Source organism: Petaurus breviceps, unplaced genomic scaffold, assembly GCF_028583685.1.
Source record: "Petaurus breviceps papuanus isolate PSGF00001 unplaced genomic scaffold, PetGlider_PUasm1.0 171, whole genome shotgun sequence".
NCBI lineage: Eukaryota > Metazoa > Chordata > Mammalia > Diprotodontia > Petauridae > Petaurus > Petaurus breviceps.
This window is the reverse complement of record NW_027185754.1, coordinates 7,974,845-7,991,856: the sequence shown is the minus strand read 5'-3', so window position 1 is coordinate 7,991,856 and position 17,012 is coordinate 7,974,845. Positions and strand designations below refer to the sequence as shown.

Sequence of the window (17,012 nt, the reverse complement as noted above, 5' to 3'; positions counted from 1 at the left end):
TTTGTCATCAGTACTCTAAAATTGTAACTGTGTTGATAAAGAGTTCTTAAATCTTTCAAAATTGCTTGTCCTTACATTGTTATTGTTATCATGTAAATTGTTATCCTAGTTCTGCTCACTTCCCTCATATGAATCTAACCAGGTTTCTCTGAAATCATCACAATAGTATTCCATTATTCACATAATTTTTTCAGCTATTCTTCAATTGAATGACATCCTCTTAGTTTCCAATTCTTGGCCACCGCAAAAAATGTGCCATAAACATTTTTCTCTATAAGAACCCTTTTCATTTTCCTTTGATCTTTTTGAGCTTTTGGCTTAGTGATGGTATAGCTAGGTCAAGAGGTGTGTATAGTTTAGTAACTTGGGGAACATAGTTGTAAATTGCTTTCTAGAATAGATGGACCAGTTCACAGCTCCACCAGCAGTGCATTAATGTGCCTGTTTTCCCACAAATCCCTTCACAACATTTGTCATTTTCCATTTATGTTAGCTTCATGAGTCTGATTGTGAGGTAGAACTTCACAATTACTTTATTTTTCATTTCTTTAATTATTGATAGTTTGTAGCATTTTTTTCAAAGGGTTTTTGATAGCTTGAATTTCTTCCATAGAAAACTGCTTTTTTTCCAGCTCTATTTGTAGATGCAAAGAATTGGAAAATGCCCATCAGTTGGGGAATGACTAAACAAGTTCTGGCATATGGTTTTGATGGAATGCTATTATGCCATAAGAAATGATGAGCAGGCAGATTTCAGAAAAATCTGGAAAGACTTAACATGCACTGATGCAAAGTGAACTGAGCAGAACCAAGAGAACATTGTACATGGTATTAGCAACATTGTGCAAGGATCAGCTATAATTGACTTAGCTCTTTTCAACAATACAAAGATCTAAAACAAATTGGAAAGACTCGTGAAAATGCTATTCACATTCACAGAAAGAACTGATTGGAGTCTGAATGCAGATCAAACCATATTATTTTCACTTTATTTTTTTGTGTGTTTTTTTTTCCTTTTGTTCTGTTTCTTCTTTCACATTATGACTGATATGGAAATGTTTTACATGATTGCACATATATAACCTATATAAAATTGTTTATCATCTTAGAGAGCAGGGAAAAAATTGGGAACTCAAAGTGAATAGAGCACTGACCCTGGAGTCAGGAGGACCTGAGTTCAAATTTGGCCTCAGACACTTAACACTTAATAGCTGTGTGACCTTGGGCAAGTCACTTAACCCCAATTGCCCTCCAAAAAGCAAAAAAAAAAATTTAATGTTAAAATTGCCTTTACATGTAATTGGAAGAAAATAAAGTACTATGTTTTTTAATTGCCTATTCAAATAGTATCCTTTGATCAGTTGGGGAATAGATTTTATTAAGTTCCGTATATATGTTGAAAATAAGACCCTTATCAGAGAACTTGCTGCAAAGATTTTTTTCCCCAGTTAATACTAATTTTAGCTACATTGATTTAGTCTGTGCAAGCTCTTTTAAATTTCATGAAATCAAAATTGTTTATTTTATCTTCTGTGATGTTATCTAACCCTTTTTTGGTCCTGAACTGTTCCCCTATTCATAGATATGAAAGTTAATTTTTTCTTTGTTCTTCTAATTTGTTAGAATATCACTCTTTATGTCTAAATTATAGATCTCTTTGGAGCTTATCTTGGTATGGGGTGTGAGATAATTTTTCTACACCTACTTTTTGCCATACTACTTTTTTTTACTAGCGTTTAACTCAGTACCTACCCAGTCAATATACTTTTGAGCAATCCTAATGATAAAGATCTTCCTTATGTTGAGCTGAATTATATGACCTGTTAACATTCCCTCTTTCTCCTAGTTCTATTTTCTAGGACCGAACCAAGTTACATAATTCTTCAATACGACAGCTCTCTTAAAAATGTGTTTCTTGTCTCCCTATTTCCCCTTCATATATTTTTTAAAGGGATTTTTTTTTTGCTTTTTTATTTTGGAGGGTGGAAGGGCAGGGCAATCGGGGGTAAGTGACTTGCCCAAGGTCACACAGCTAGTAAGTATATTAAGTGTCTGAGGCTGGATTTGAACTCAGGTCCTCCTATCTCCAGGGCCGGTGCTTTGTTCACTGTGTCATCTAGCTGTCCCTTCCCCCTTCATATTTTTCCTTCTCTAAGCTAAACATACATTCTCTTAACCTGGTTCTTTCTGGGCATAGTCTCCAGTCCCTTCACCATCCTAACCCACTTTTGTATTCTCTTTAGCTTGTCTTTGTCCTATCTACAATGTGACTTAAGAAATAGATTAAGAACGACTTAAAGTGGAAATATTTCAGGTGTAGGCCAACAACATTATGTAACACTTGATCCAAGAATGGAATGTGATCATTTTAACTCCTTGTTTAGAAATCTCAGTGCTTGTGGAGGTTTTGAAGTTTGTGATGACATGGTTACTAAGGACATTATGACACCACTTGTTGCACTGTTAAAAGAGGTATGTATTTTTTAAAATATATGCTGATAGTAATGGATCGCAGTCTAAAATTTTAAACTTTTTGAAAATATAAACTTAAGTAGTTTCATTTTTATGAAGATAAAAAGTTTATACAGTATTTAAAACAGATTCTTGATTTTTCTGTAGAGTATCTATGGGACTTTTGGTCCTTTTCTAGTGAAGAACTAGCAAAAGTGAAGGAATATTCATGATCTTACTTCTCCTTTTATACCATTTCTTAATATTTCCTAATTTTCCATTTATGAGAAAGCTGTGATGATTCCTCCAAAAAACCATTAGAATCTTTTGTTCTTTAGAACTCTTAACTTGTACTGGGTTGCTACTGAAAAGGTAAAGTTTTTAGTTTCTTAAAAGGCTGCTTTCCTTGATGATTTATCATCCTGACATAAAACATGACATGTAATTATTGTCTGAGAATTACATGACATGTAATTGTTGTCTTAGAAAAATTTATTCTCATAGTGACCTCGAGAAAGTAAAATTTTTTATCTGAATAACAGTTCTTGAATTTTTATGACTGATCTAACTGCATCTCAACAATTAGGTAGTCACCTAGTTTTCTTGTTTTAGTAATCTTTTGATTTACGTCTGAGGTGCTGCTGTTTTTATATTATTTCATGATTTATATCTAAAAACAAACTTTTGATAATACATGCTATTTATATTCCCTTTTAAGAGTACATTGTGTTATCAGTGAAATTATTTTTGCTATCTTTTGCTGTATAGGTCAGGTTTTTTTTTTAGATAATCCTAAAATTTTTTTGGAATTAAAAATGTTTTATATCTGTGTTTTGCTGTGAATTGTAGAGATTTTTATTTTCATTTGTTTATCCTAAAAAGGAAAATAGATTTGTGGTGAAACTGACACAAGATAATTTGGCATGTTAACCTCCCTTATTACTATTTTTGATCCCTTTCTGTTTTTTATGCTAGTTTTTTCTTTGTTCCTTTATTTATTGTTTATGAAACAAGGAATTAATTGTAACATTTGGTTACAGTGTAGTGTTGGATTAGATTCCAGTGAAGTCTCTTTGAAGAAAAATAAAGAGCTGAATAAAAATTATATTGAAGATATAGCTAATGAGGCTGTGAATGTGCTATGGAATATCTGGTAAGAGTATTCTATTCATTTATAGTAGACCCTTCCTACAATTACTTATTTTTGTTCTTTTGGAAAACTGTCCCCCTCATGGAATTTACTGTGGTCCTGTGTGTGTGGTCCAACCCATGATGTCTTTGTTCATATCAGCTACTTCTTTCATTTCCAGTCCCTGCCTCTCCTCCCCTGGAACTAGTTACTGTCATTGCCAGGAGAATACACCACTGCAATGAAACTTGACTCACTTTGCTTTTTAACCCCAGTTCCCCCAGTTTGTTACCTCACAGTTACTCGTTACAGTTTTTGTATAGCTATAAGTTCTAGGCATTTTTCTCTTATATTGACCATGAAATGTTCTAGTTGGCCCTAGTTTCCTCCCTAAGGCCAGGTAAACTATAATATAGAATCTCTTTTCCACATGACATCCCTTCAGACATTTTGAAGACAACAGTAATGCTCCTGCGCCAAGTCTTTTGCATACTAACATTTCATGTCTGACACATCTGTTGTGGTAAAATATAGTTGTACCAGTTTGGTAACTAGAAGAAAGGAGGAAATACAAAACTACTGGTGCATTATTCTGGCAGCAGCAGTTTGGCAATTTGATATAAGAAAGATGATGATTGCGGGTATAAAAATCTGTCTTACCCTGTAGGAAAGTAGGAGGTCAAGGGGATAAGAGAAGGGGGTGGGGTGGGGTGTGATAGGAGGGTGGGCTGACTGGGGGAGGGGATAGTCAAAAACAAAACACTTGAGGAGGGACAGGGTAAAAGGAGATAGAGAAATAGGATGGAGGGAGTTAGTAACTCAAAAAAATTTTGAATCAAGTTTTTCTGATAATGGCCTTATTTCTCAAACATATAGAGAACTGAGTCAAATTTTAAAAGTGAGATAATTTGATTTATTTGATAAATGATCAGAAGATATGAACAGTTTTCAGGTGAGGTAATCAAAGCTATCTATAGCCATATGGAAAAAGAAAAAGCTCTAACTCACTATTGATTAGAGAAATGCAAATTAAAACAATTCTGAAATACTACCTCATACCTATTAGATTGACTAATAGGACAGAAAAAGAAAATGACAGATGTTGGAGGGGATGTGGGAGAAATGAGACATTAATGCACTATTGGTGGAGTTGTGAACTCATCCAACCATTCTGGAGAGCAATTTAGAACTATGCCCAAACAGCTATATAACCATGCATACCCTTTGACCTAGCAAAACCACTACCAGGTCTGTATCCCAAAAGAGATAAAAAGGAAAAGGACTTAGATGTACAAACATTTTTCTGGTGACAAAGAAGTGGAAATTGAGGGGATGCTCATCAGTTGGAAATAGCTGAAAAAATTGTAATATATAATTATGATGGAATACTATTATGTTATAAGAAATGATGGAGCAGAATGCCCTCAGAAAAATTGGAAAGATTTTCATGAGCTGATGCAAAGTGAAATGTACTGTGTACAAAGTAACAGTGATGTGTAAGATGGTCAGGTATGAATGACTTAGTTTTCTCAGCAACATAAGGATCCAAAGACAGCTCTGAAGAACTAATGAGGAAAAATGCTATCCATCTCCAAAGAAAGAACTGATGGCATCTGAATACAGACTGAGGCATACTTTTTTTTCTTTATTTTTCTTGATGGTTTTTTATCCATGGAAATGTTTTGCATGACTGCACATATGTTCAATTTCTTGCCTTCTTAATGGGGGGGGGGGGAGGGAAGGGAAGGAACGGAGAGAATTTAGAACTCAGAATTTTTTCTGAGCCCAGGATTTGATTCCCAGGTCATCCCGACACTGGAGCCGGTGCTCTTACTTGCTGAGCCACCTGTCCGCCCTTAAGCAGTTGGGGTTAAGTAACTTGCTCAAGGTTACACGGCCAGGTGTTTCTGGGTGGGTGCTAAGTGTCTGAGCCCAGGATTCGATCCCCAGGTCATCCTGACACTGGAGCCAGTGCTCTTGCTCGCTGTGCTACCTGGCCGCCCTAGAACTCAGAATTTTAAAAATGAATGTTCAAAATTGTTTTTATATCTAACTGGAGAAAAATAAAAATAAGTTTTAAAAAAGAAAGAACCTGATTGGTAGAAGAAAAAAGAGTAAGTAGATTTCTCAGAGTTGCTACTATGCTATGCACCATTCTTAGGAACCAGAAAACTATGTGTTTGATCTTCCATTCCATCTCCATGGGAGTGTAGCCAGTATAAATGGTACTGGACACACTATTGGGAATATTCAATAAATTTGTTTTTTTTCCCCTACCTCATTTTTTTTTTTTTTGCCTTTTGGAGGGCCATTGGGGTTAAGTAACTTGCCCAAGGTTACACGGCTAGTTTTTGTGTGTGTGTGTGTGTGTGTGTGTGTGTGGGTGGGTGTTAAGTGTCTGAGGCTGGAACCAAACTCGGGTCCTCCTGACTCTGAGGCCGGCACTTTACTCACTGCACCACCTAGTCGCCCTCCCTACCTCATTTTTACCCTTACATTTTACTGCTCTACCTTCTTTTCATTCATACCTTCTGACCCTGAGGAGTAACAGTTTTTTTTTCTGTTGTAGAAAATAAAAGTTTCTAGAAAGCTGCCCATAAATCAAAAGCTTTTATTAACAAGTCATATATCCCTATTGATTCATTATTAAAGTGGTAAATGCATTTATTCCAAGGGAAAAAATTGGAGGAAACTAGGTAGAAAGAATGATATGAGGATGGGAATTGAATGCATATGTTTTACTGCCTAGTCCTGCTGACCTTACTCCCTTCTTATCAAAAAAAGATTTTAGACTTAACAAACTGATAAAACGAAAACCTTTGGAAGGTAGCAAAAAATCATTGGAAGAAATTTGTTAATGCTTTTCTGTGCTACTATATTTATATCCCTCTCAATACCTAGCAGCTAATTTTTATGACATGGAGGTGGCCTTTAGCTCTCAAAATTTGTGCCAATAAAGAGTAAACTCTGGCAGGTTCTGTCATGTTGTAATGGATGTTGTAAGGACCAACCTAAGTGCATACAGAGTAGCGTCTTACCACAAGAAAGTTGACTAGTTGATGATTTTTTTAGTTATACTAGCTAGTGATAACCACGTCCTGGAGTATGAAGAAGTTACAGTTTCTTTGTATGGAAGTATATGGAGTATACTGATGAACTTACTGGATCTTTTGAAGTATAAAATAAGATTCGCTTGAAAGTATCTTATGCTAACTTTTGCTACTTTCCATCAGTTTTACCTCCACGCTCTCTCTCATTTGTCTACTACTCAACCACTTTGATTCAGGTCCTTCTTACTTAGATTATTATTATAATAGCCTCATTTATTTCCCTGCTTTTTAGTGTTTGCCTTTTTTAGTCTGTCCTCCACTGTTGCCAAAATAATTTTCTTAAATCATAGGTCTAACATATCATTCCACTGCTCAGACACAATCAGTAGCTTCTAAAATAAAATATAAAACTTTCCAGCTTGGCATTTCAGGCTGTCTCTTCACATTCCATCTACTCCTAATCACTATACATTCTAGTCACACTGGACTACTAAATGTTCCTCTTAATTCAGCATGTCATATCCTGCTTCAGAGCAGTCAACCCAGGAATTTCTTCCTCATACCTGGAACACAATTTTCTTCAAATTTCTTAAAATCAAAAACCTCAAAATCCTTATATTCTTTTTTTTTGGAGGAGGGGAAGGCAGGGCAACTGGGGTTAAGTGACTTGCCCAAGGCCACAAGGCTAATAAGTATTAAGTGTCTGAGGCTAGATTTGAACTCAGGTCCTCCTGACTCCAGGGCTGGTGCTCTATTCGCTGCACCACCTAGCCACCCTTCCTTATGTTCTTTTAATGTTCAACTAGGGTGCTGTAGACTGAGGCTTTTCCTGATTTCTATGTTTAGTGTATTTTTTCCTCTTAAGTAACTTTGTATATGCTTATTTGATTGTATATGTTATAACCCTGCAGCATATATCAATTTGAAAACTTGAATTATCTTTGAACCTGTAGCACTTAGCACAATAATTTGTATGTAATAAACACTTGTTTATATTTTTATAGAACTGAAATTTTAAAAATATTTCAGTAGATCAGTGGTTTCATTGGCATTGCTATTCCTTTTGACAGAGGTTGTAATCCTTCTACACCTTACTGGATATTTTCATGAGTTTCTGTGAACAAAATTTGCCAGGTGAGAAGCCAGGAGGCTTTGAACTTGGCTGATCCTTAAATGCCAAAGTATACACTACTAGCATGACATGAACCAAAGACCCAAGTCCTTGTTACACTATTTGTATAGCTATACGAATTCAGCGGAAGCTTTAAAGTAGCAGAACTCCCAGCTCTAGCATTTTTGTTGAAGAATATGTTGGTTTTCTTTGTGTGTACATGCACACAAAATGTAAAAAGATAATAGAATATTTCTGTAATGTAGACATCAATACAGTATGAACGTAACTTTCTGTATAATGGATGGAGTAGCTATATTTTATTAATGAAAATTTTAGCCTTCTGTGTTATGGAAAATAACTTTAAACCATTATTGTTTTTAAAGTCTCTGTTTCAGACCATAAATTCTACCTGAGTTTTAAACTGTAATTGAACGTGTGCACATTGCTCAAAGTTATTCCTGTTTACCTTTTTTCACTATTTAATTTTCCCATGATAAGTCCCGATGGTCATTTTAGTATTTTTAACTTGATACCTAATCTTCAGTTTACTTGAAGTTTGGTAAATATTGTGGTTTTATTCACTGAAATTTGTTAGTTCATGGGCTTATATGTGTTTGGTTTTTTCATGTTAAAATGTGAATAGTAAAACTTTTTTTCCCCCCTTCAATTTAGTGAATGCAGTAGTAGAGCAGTATCTATATTCAACAAAGAAGGGTGCTTGGAGATTGTATTAAAGTATTTAAGTAGGTTTCCCACCAATGTTGACCTGGCTATTTCAGTAGGTAAGTGAAGAAAAAGTGATGGTTTATTAAGTATTTACAATATAGTCTGGGGGGGGGAAAGTTTTCATAGAATTACATGTTTATTATATTCTTTAATGTAGAAAAGTGATAGTTTTTAGTTTGTTCTTATTATTGTATTTACTTATATAAACCACCACCACTCTCACTTTAAATAGGAGTTATAGAATCATCTGAACTTTAGAGTCCTTATTTTCTACCATCCTCAGCTATCCTCACTAATCTCTGATATTTATATCTCTCTTAGAAAATTATGATTAAGCAGAGGTGCACAGAGGTCACTGAGAAAACTAACTGGATTTTTGTTTTTTCCTCTTCCAACCTAGAAGAGGTGAGAGAAAGATAAGAGTCAAAAATATTCTGATTGAGAATAGAAAGAGGGGTGGCTAGGTGGCGCAGTCAGTTGAGCACCGGCCCTGGAATCAGGAGCACCTGAGTTCAAATCCAGCGTCAGATACTTAACACAAAAACTAGCTATGTGACCTTGGGTGAGTTACTTAACCCCAATTGCCCTCCAAAAAAAAAAAGAGAGAATAGAATGAGTATATACTGACCAATTTTTTTCCTCTTCTCCCTTTTACACTAAAGAGTGGTGAGCATCTAGCTGCTCTTTGATTCAGCTGTTTGTTTCCCCTGACAAAGACAAAGGTGCATTCCACTTAGACCATATTTGGCAGCAATGAATGCTCTTTTATAGGGGGAAAAGAAGTTTGTGAAACAAATCATACTGGGAAAAGTTAGAAAGGTTCCTCTCAAAATAGAAAAGATCTAGAAGTATAAAGGGAGAAATAATACTGGTGAAGGTATTTTTTAATTTAAAAATTTTTTAAATAAACTTTCATTGGCATCTTCTGTTTTTACATCACTACATTTCTCTCTTCACTCTCCAGAAGGCCATTTGAGAGTATTTTTTTAAATAAGGGAAAGTTATACTAGCATTGTTAGACTTTAAGAGAAATCAACAATAACAACAACATAATAACTAATTTATGAAAATGAATTTAAGGAACTTTTAACGAAAGTTGTCAGCCTAAACAAAATCGTCAAGACTTTACACATCTTTAATGAACAATTACAGCATCTCTTTAGTTCTTTTTTTCCAACCGAAATCCTTTGAGGCAATTCCACGTGCTTCTGTGTGGTGTTTGATAAAAGTGTTGGAGTTAGGAAGTTAGGAAGACCTGAGTTTTGAGTTCTGCCTCTGTGAACATTTAGTTCACTCTCTGATCTGGCCAGTCACTTAATCTCTTCATTCCAATTTCTTCTCTGTAAAATGGGGATAATAATACTTCTGGTATACCAGTTTGTAGTGTTCTTGTGAGATTCAAATGATATAATGAAAATAAAACACTTTGAAGACCTTAATGTGCTATATAAAGTCGTGTGTTTTTAATTTCAGTTTGCTGTTCAGTAGGTTATATGTTCACTTAGTCTTACAGCTTTTGTTTTGGAAAAAACAAAACACCAAAAAAAACCCCAAAGCTAGTTAAATCCTACTAAGACTATAGCCTCTATTTTAATATGATGTTCTTTACATTATCTTTTTAGAATATAACCTCCTACCCTGGAGGTTGTGATTCTTAGCCCTTCACCTAAGTGGATTTAACTAAACTTTGAAGGAGAAAAAAAATTATTGCAAATCTCAGAACTTATCTTGGGAAACAGAGTACTTTACAGCCAGTACACATAAAAATGTATGTTTCCTTATTAATCTTGGTGAGCTTTTAGAAAAACTTTAATTGGATAGATTTAGATTAGTATTTGCATTATAGGAGATTGTCAAGAAAGAAATGTAAGGTAAATTTCCCTTTTGTGCTTTTGGATTCTGTTCTGTTGGGTAGAAATGGCCTTAAGCTCTTAAAGGCTGAGCAGTCTAGAAATATACTACCTCTTTAGTGAATTAGTGTTGTCCAGGTGATAAGATGTGGTCTGATTCCTTTCTTTAGGTACCGGCTAGAGTTAAAACACTAAATGAATTAATAATGATTTCACTATATTAAAATCTCAGCCCTTTGCAAATGTGATCATATTTTTACATATTGACTGTATGTCACTCATAGGGCTACTTTTAAGTGAAGTAGTTCATTCTAGCTTTAGTAAAGTCATTCAAATTCAGAAACCTTTGAAACTCAGTACCTATTTTCTTATACTATTTTGTGGCTAGAGTTGTATCAGAAAAACAAATATTTAAGCTAAACGTGATTAAAAAGGTGTTGATATTTTTGTGCAGTTATATACTTAAGTAGATTTCATTTGTTTGAATTGTTCACTTTTTGTCTCCACAGCATTTTGTTTACAAGCAGTGACAGAGGATAACCCAGAGCTCTTAAAATCTTTTAATGCTCCAGCTCTGCAGGTGCTAGAATCAGCAATGTTCTCACCCATCGCTTCTATGGAATACACTCTTCTGAAAACATTAGTGGCAGGTATAATTTTAGTATAAGAGAGATGGCATATGGTTTGTTTGTTTGTTGTTTTTTTTTGCCAAGGGGGAGGCATTTGGGGTAAGTGTCTAAGGCTGGATTTGAACTCAGGTCCTTTTGACTCCATTGCTGGTACTCTATACATTATGCTGTCTAGATGTTCTGGAATGGTATATGTTTTTAATAATTTCCTGTGATCAGGTAGAACTTTTCACTAGTTCATAGCATTATTAAATAATTAAAATACTGTAGTGAGAAGCAAAGGTTGGATTGATTTTTTTATATTTCAGAAAATCTTGATCTTTGTCTAGAGAACTTAAGCTTACGTTTTTCTTCTCTAAGAAGAAGCTTGTTTTTAAGATTTGTCTCAGGTTGAATGAACTTCTGTTATTTGTTTAAAGAAATTGTTTTAGGGGTGGCTAGGTGGCGCAGTGAATAGAGCACTGGCCCTGGAGTCAGGAGGACCTGAGTTCAAATCTGGTCTCAGACACTTAACACAAAAACTAGCCGTGTGACCTTGGGCGCAAGTCACAACCCCAATTGCCCTACCTTCCCCCCTCCAAAAAGAAAAAAAATTGTTTTTATGGATTTTCTATTCTTAATTATCAACTAATGAAAGTAGAATTTGTTTTTTAAAAATTAAAGCTATATGGCTAATAGTTTTGTTGCAATCCCTTTTGCTTTTTTTCCCATGCACCCCACTGTGTCAGTGTACAGAAAAATGGTATAGGCTTATTTTTTTTTAAATCGTTGATAATTGTTTCTCTTTATACCACTTTGATTTCTGAATATTTCCCTCTTTTTGTCTCCTAGGTCTTATCTTTTCTTAGTAAAACGCATTTTATAATTTTACATAAATTCCATATTGCATTTAGATGAGCCAAATGCCTGTTTATTTTGAAAGATGCATTCATTTTCATAGTTGCCCTTTTTTTTCATATTACTTCACCTCTTTGTTTAACTTCCTTTACTTATCAAAATGTGCAAAATAATTGAAATGTGCCTTCAGAATAACTGTATGCCAGATGAGAGATCTTGGAATTTTAGTGCATTCCATTCTGCTCTTGGAAAATAAGATATTGCTGAGGAGGGCAGTTCATGTTAAGATGGAAAAGAAAGCCAAACAATTTGTCTGGTTTAAAAAGAAATTTGATTAGTGTTTTTTGGGTGTGCTTATCTAATAAATGTAAGCACATCAAGAGAAAGGATTGTTTTTTATCGAGAGAAGGAAAGCCTTGTGATAAAGGAAACTGCCGCTGACGTGAAGTTTATTAACATTTAATGTAAGCTTGACTAGGGTAATGAAACTGAGTGCTGAAATTACACATGACCTTAAAGTACCTAATGTCTTGTGGAAATGGCAGTGATTACTGACCTTAATCAACACACATTTATTAAGTGCCTACTGTATTTTTGGCATTGGTGATACACAAATGAAAATAAAGAAGTCCCACCCCTTAAGAAGTTTATATTCTATCAGGGTGGGAAATATGTAAACATCTAAGCTTATATAAAATAGAAAGTCGTTTGGGAAGACCAATGGAAGCTCACATAGGTGATGTGGCACTTGAGCTATACTTTGAAGGAAACTAGGGATTCTAAGAGGCAGGTGAAGAGAGGAATTCATTGTAGGCCTGGTTTATTGACTGTGCAAAGGTAGTCAGACGATGGAATGTCCTGTGTGAGAAATAGCAAGAAAGTCAGTTTTGCTGCACCCTTAGAGTGTGTAGACAGGAGTAATGTGTAATAAGGTTAGAAAGCCAGATTGTGAAGGGCTTTAGATGCCAACCAGAGGGGTTCTCTTTGACTTTACTTAGAAGTAATCTGAGAAAGGCTGCATGGGGACTTCCACCTCCCTCCCTTTCTTCCCAACACCTCCATATGGCTCTCAGTGGTGCTCACTTTTGCTTAGCAGCAGGTTTTCTGGAGAGGGAGGCGGCTGCCCTCTATACATTCTCTGACTGGAAAACAGAACTCTATGTTGGAGAGACGCAAGAGTCCCAGACTGATGACAGAAATTTGCACTTTGAACATAACGTGTTTTTGTGTTGTGAAAACACGATTCCTTATCTATTGACAAAAGGTCAATAAATACAAGGTCAACAAAATGTGTTGTTGTTGTTATTTTTTGTGGGGCTAGAAAAGTAAACTATTCTGATATGGGATGTTTCCCACAATAGGTACTTTTGGAGGTAAGACTGTAAGGTATGAGATATATAGCCAGCCTTCCAAATCATAGTTTTTTTAGTGACCTCTAAGAAGACCTGATCTTTAGCACTAAGAGAATCACTACAGTAGCCTGGTGATCATTTGAAAAATCTTTTCAGGGAAGGGTGAAAGGCTTGATGAAGATTAGTGACCTCTTTGGATGTCTAGAGCAATGAGCTTTAGTGTTTTTGGGAGAGAGAGAAGGGCTGTTTCAGGGTATGAACTGAAGAAACAAGAATTTCTCTTGTAAATCTGTCTTTTTCCCCTTAGACCTTCTTAGGTCATTTATTCCCATCTATTGCCATGCTAATCATTGCTTTGTCATTGTCTGCTTCATTCCAGTGCCTTCTATTAAGACACTGCTGGGACAAAGCACAGCATCTTGTGGTTTGGTTACATAAAAATACCCAGCTCTGTTGCTTTATGATTTTTTGCCCTTTCTTCAAAAGAGTGAGGCTACAACAGATGGAGGGAGACAGTCAACTTGTTACCTGTCATTTTGAACTGGAATCTAGGGGTGAGGAGAGGGTGGCCTCCATTGTCCCTTCTAACAAAATTGTGTATACCCTAAGTGCTATACGGGGTTGTGCTGTTTTGTGGAATAGGGTCTGGTATAACTTTAACCTTCAAAAGATTGCCTGTCCGGTTTCATCTTTAGAGCAGAAGAAAGGCAGTGGTTGTCCTTGAGAAAGGCTTTTTTTGGGGGCTCGGGTGTTAGGGCATGAAGGTTTGCTCTGTCACTTGTGAGAAATGGGAAAAGAAGGCTTGTTGGAAAAGGTGAGGAACAGCTGTTTTTCATGAACACTAAAAATACAAAGGTTATCAATTTTCTGTCCTGATTTTTCTTTTTTTCTCTTCCCTTTTCCTCTCCCACCTTCCCCCTCCCCCCTTGAAGAAAAGGGCGGAACTAAAATGCCATCTTTGAAAGAAGCTTGTTCCAGAGCAGGCCTGCCAGGAGAATGGGCAGTGGAGCTCCCACATTGGACAGAGTCTCAGATGCCCCATTGTTTCTTAGAGCTGCAGGCCCTTGGCTGTGGGGGTAGAGAGTAAAGGGGGACAAGCATGGGGTCTGATGGGGAACATGCGTCCCTTCAAGCCTTAAGGGGTTGGCCAGTTGACTTGGTATGCTGGGAATGTTTGAAAAGGCCTTGAAACTTGATCAAACGGCCCACCCACGTAAAGGCCCGGTCCAGATTAGCTACACCAGCTAGCGTCCATTCCACCCCTCGTCTGCTATTTAGCCCTTTGCTTTTTTCCAATATATTTCAGTTGTATAAATTTATATTTAAATTGTGTCTATTTTAGCTCTGTGTCTTCCTCTTGAATGGACACTTGTCACATTGCACTGTACCTCAAAAATAGATGACTGTGGTTGACATGAGGCTGCAAGTCAAGCAGGGAGCTGTTTTCTCCTTGTTAAGAGAGACATCTTGTAATCATTTTCATATGATTTGAGACACCATCTTAAACTGGGGTTCAGATAGAGGTTTGGATATGTTGACTGGCCATGAGGAACTGGGCTTTTAGGGTGTGAAGCAGCTTCCGTATGGGACGTACCTGTACCAGTTCCATACCTGATTGGGGCAAAGAATAGAAGGGACTCATTTGGCTCTGACTAAGGCATTTGATGAATCATCTTTCCCCTTCTCCCTCTTTGTCCTCTTCCCTCCTCCCAAATGTAGTATTCAAGGAAAAAGAAGTAATGGATCAATTTAAAATACTTTATTTCTCAAAGACCTCTCTTTTTGCCTGTTGAAATATGCAGGACCCTTCTTAATTGAATGGGAGAGAGAGGTATTTAACTGAAGCTAGGTTGTAAAAGTTATGTAAAAAAATTAATAAAAGGGATGCTCTGCTTTTCAAAAAAAAAAGTAGTAATCTGAAACTAGTGGAGTTTATTGAGCAGGAAAGTGACATATGATGATTTGTTGTTCACATACTTGTATGTTTTTTTTCTTAGGGACAGTGTGGAATCTAAAGGATATTCTTCCATCCAAGAGTCAAGCAGATACCATAAATGCACTCCTAAAGATTTTCTCTGATGTTTTAGAAGTAGATGTTGGGGAAGTGGTTATTCAAATGAAGAAGGCTGAAACTCAAAGGTTAAATGCTGCTACGGAGACTGAGACTGAGGAAACAGATGAAATGAATGGTGGTACTTTAAATGAAGATGATGAAATGGAAGAAATTCCGCACAAAAGAAAAGTCAGAAGAAAAACTTTCATTTCAGATCTACTTCCAGTAAGTTAAGTGTGGGGGTCAGCTAAAACTAATTAGTCCATCCTTTTCCTTTGACTATTTCACTTTTCTTTACAGATTTTCCAGTGAAATTGACTGCTAAAAATCAATCCTATATCTTTCCTGTTTCTATGACAAAATTAAAGCTATGTTCCCACCCCCACTCACCCCCCCCCAAATCCCATAAGGTATGGATTGGAAAACATTTGGTGGTATAATAATGTGATCATTACCAGGCCCAAGTGATGCTTGATATTGTACTTGAAATGCTTTCTTAACATTGTTTGGGTTCTGCAGTAGTTTTCTCCCAGATGATTTATGCTATATTGCTCAATGGATGAAGTCAGAAAGACCTGAATTCAAATGTGGCCTCATATACTTACTTAGCTTTATTTGTTATTGTTGTTGTTTTTTCAGTTTCTTCATCTGTAAAATGGGGGTGATCATAGTACCTACTTCCCAGGTTTGTTGTGAGGTAATAATTGTAAAGTGTTTAGCATAGTGCCTAACATATAGTAAGTGCCATATATGTTAGCTATTATTATTATTGTTATTGTTATAACATGCATTTTCTAATTCCATTGAATGGTATTTCACCTTCTGTTATTTCCTTCTGTATTTTATTATTGCTTCATGGAAATGCTGGGTTTGCAAGGGGGCGAGGGGTAGTATTTTGTACTGTAATACTTTAGCTGTTGTCCTAATAATACTGTTATAAGAAACAATGAATATCAAGAATTCAGAGAAGCGTCAAAAGCCTTAAATAAGTTTATTAGTCAATATTTTTTAAGAAAAACATAATGCTATTAGCAAATTAGAATAGTTGTTTTTTGCAACCCTTTTCAATTTCTAGAATCTTCCCTCTACCATCATGAACTATTTCTTAGTCTTTCTTCAGATAGAAATTTAATGACTAGTTTTTGTTTTGCATTTCCCAGAACTTAGCAATTCCTCTTTTATATCACTATTTACAATGTTTTCTAACAAATTTCATTATTGTTATGCTTTGCCAGTAAGTACCATCCTCTAACCACCTTTCCAACATAGTTCATGAAATATTTGTTTCTTTCTGTTTAAGGAATTAGAATAGTGGTGGTTGAAGCTTGCTTATTGGTATGATGGCAGTTGGTTTTTTTATGTGATCTTTTAAAAAAAAATTTGACATCATTTGTTTTCCATCCTTTTTATTTCTGAATCTACCCCCCTACCCATCAAACTATCCCTTGTAGCAGAATAAAAAAAATGAAAAAAGAAAAAAAGGCACTTAAATGAAACTAGTTTTTTTTTTAATCACCCGAGGCTTATATTTTATGTACTGTTCCATACCTATAGTTTCCCATTTCTGCATAATTACATAGCCTTCAGCTTCTTTTTTGTTCATTTTCATTTTTCCAGTCATGTATGTTCTTTCTTGAATTCTTTTTGCTCATAATCATCTAATAGAGGTCTTTCCATGATTCTCTGAATACTTCATATTCATTTTCTGAATACTTCATATTCATTTTCTTATATCACAGTAAAATTCCATTATATACTACAATTTGTTTAGCCGCATTACTTTGTTTCTAGTTTTTTACTACCATAAAAAGTACTCCTTTG

At 35.6% G+C, this 17,012-nt stretch overlaps 1 protein-coding gene across 2 annotated transcripts in view; it reads left to right on the top strand.

Moving 5' to 3' along the window:
* Positions 1–17,012, top strand: part of HEATR3 (HEAT repeat containing 3) — a 44,114-nt gene that overhangs the window by 2,424 nt on the left and 24,678 nt on the right. Inside the window, exons 3-7 of one of the 2 annotated variants that reach the window (XM_069082532.1) lie at positions 2,385–2,472; positions 3,492–3,604; positions 8,417–8,526; positions 10,830–10,970; positions 15,136–15,416. In XM_069082532.1, the coding sequence (XP_068938633.1) occupies positions 2,385–2,472; positions 3,492–3,604; positions 8,417–8,526; positions 10,830–10,970; positions 15,136–15,416 (733 nt within the window). Of the gene's footprint in view, positions 1–2,384; positions 2,473–3,491; positions 3,605–8,416; positions 8,527–10,829; positions 10,971–15,135; positions 15,417–17,012 lie in introns of those variants that run through there. The other variant, XM_069082533.1, reaches the window with a different exon arrangement.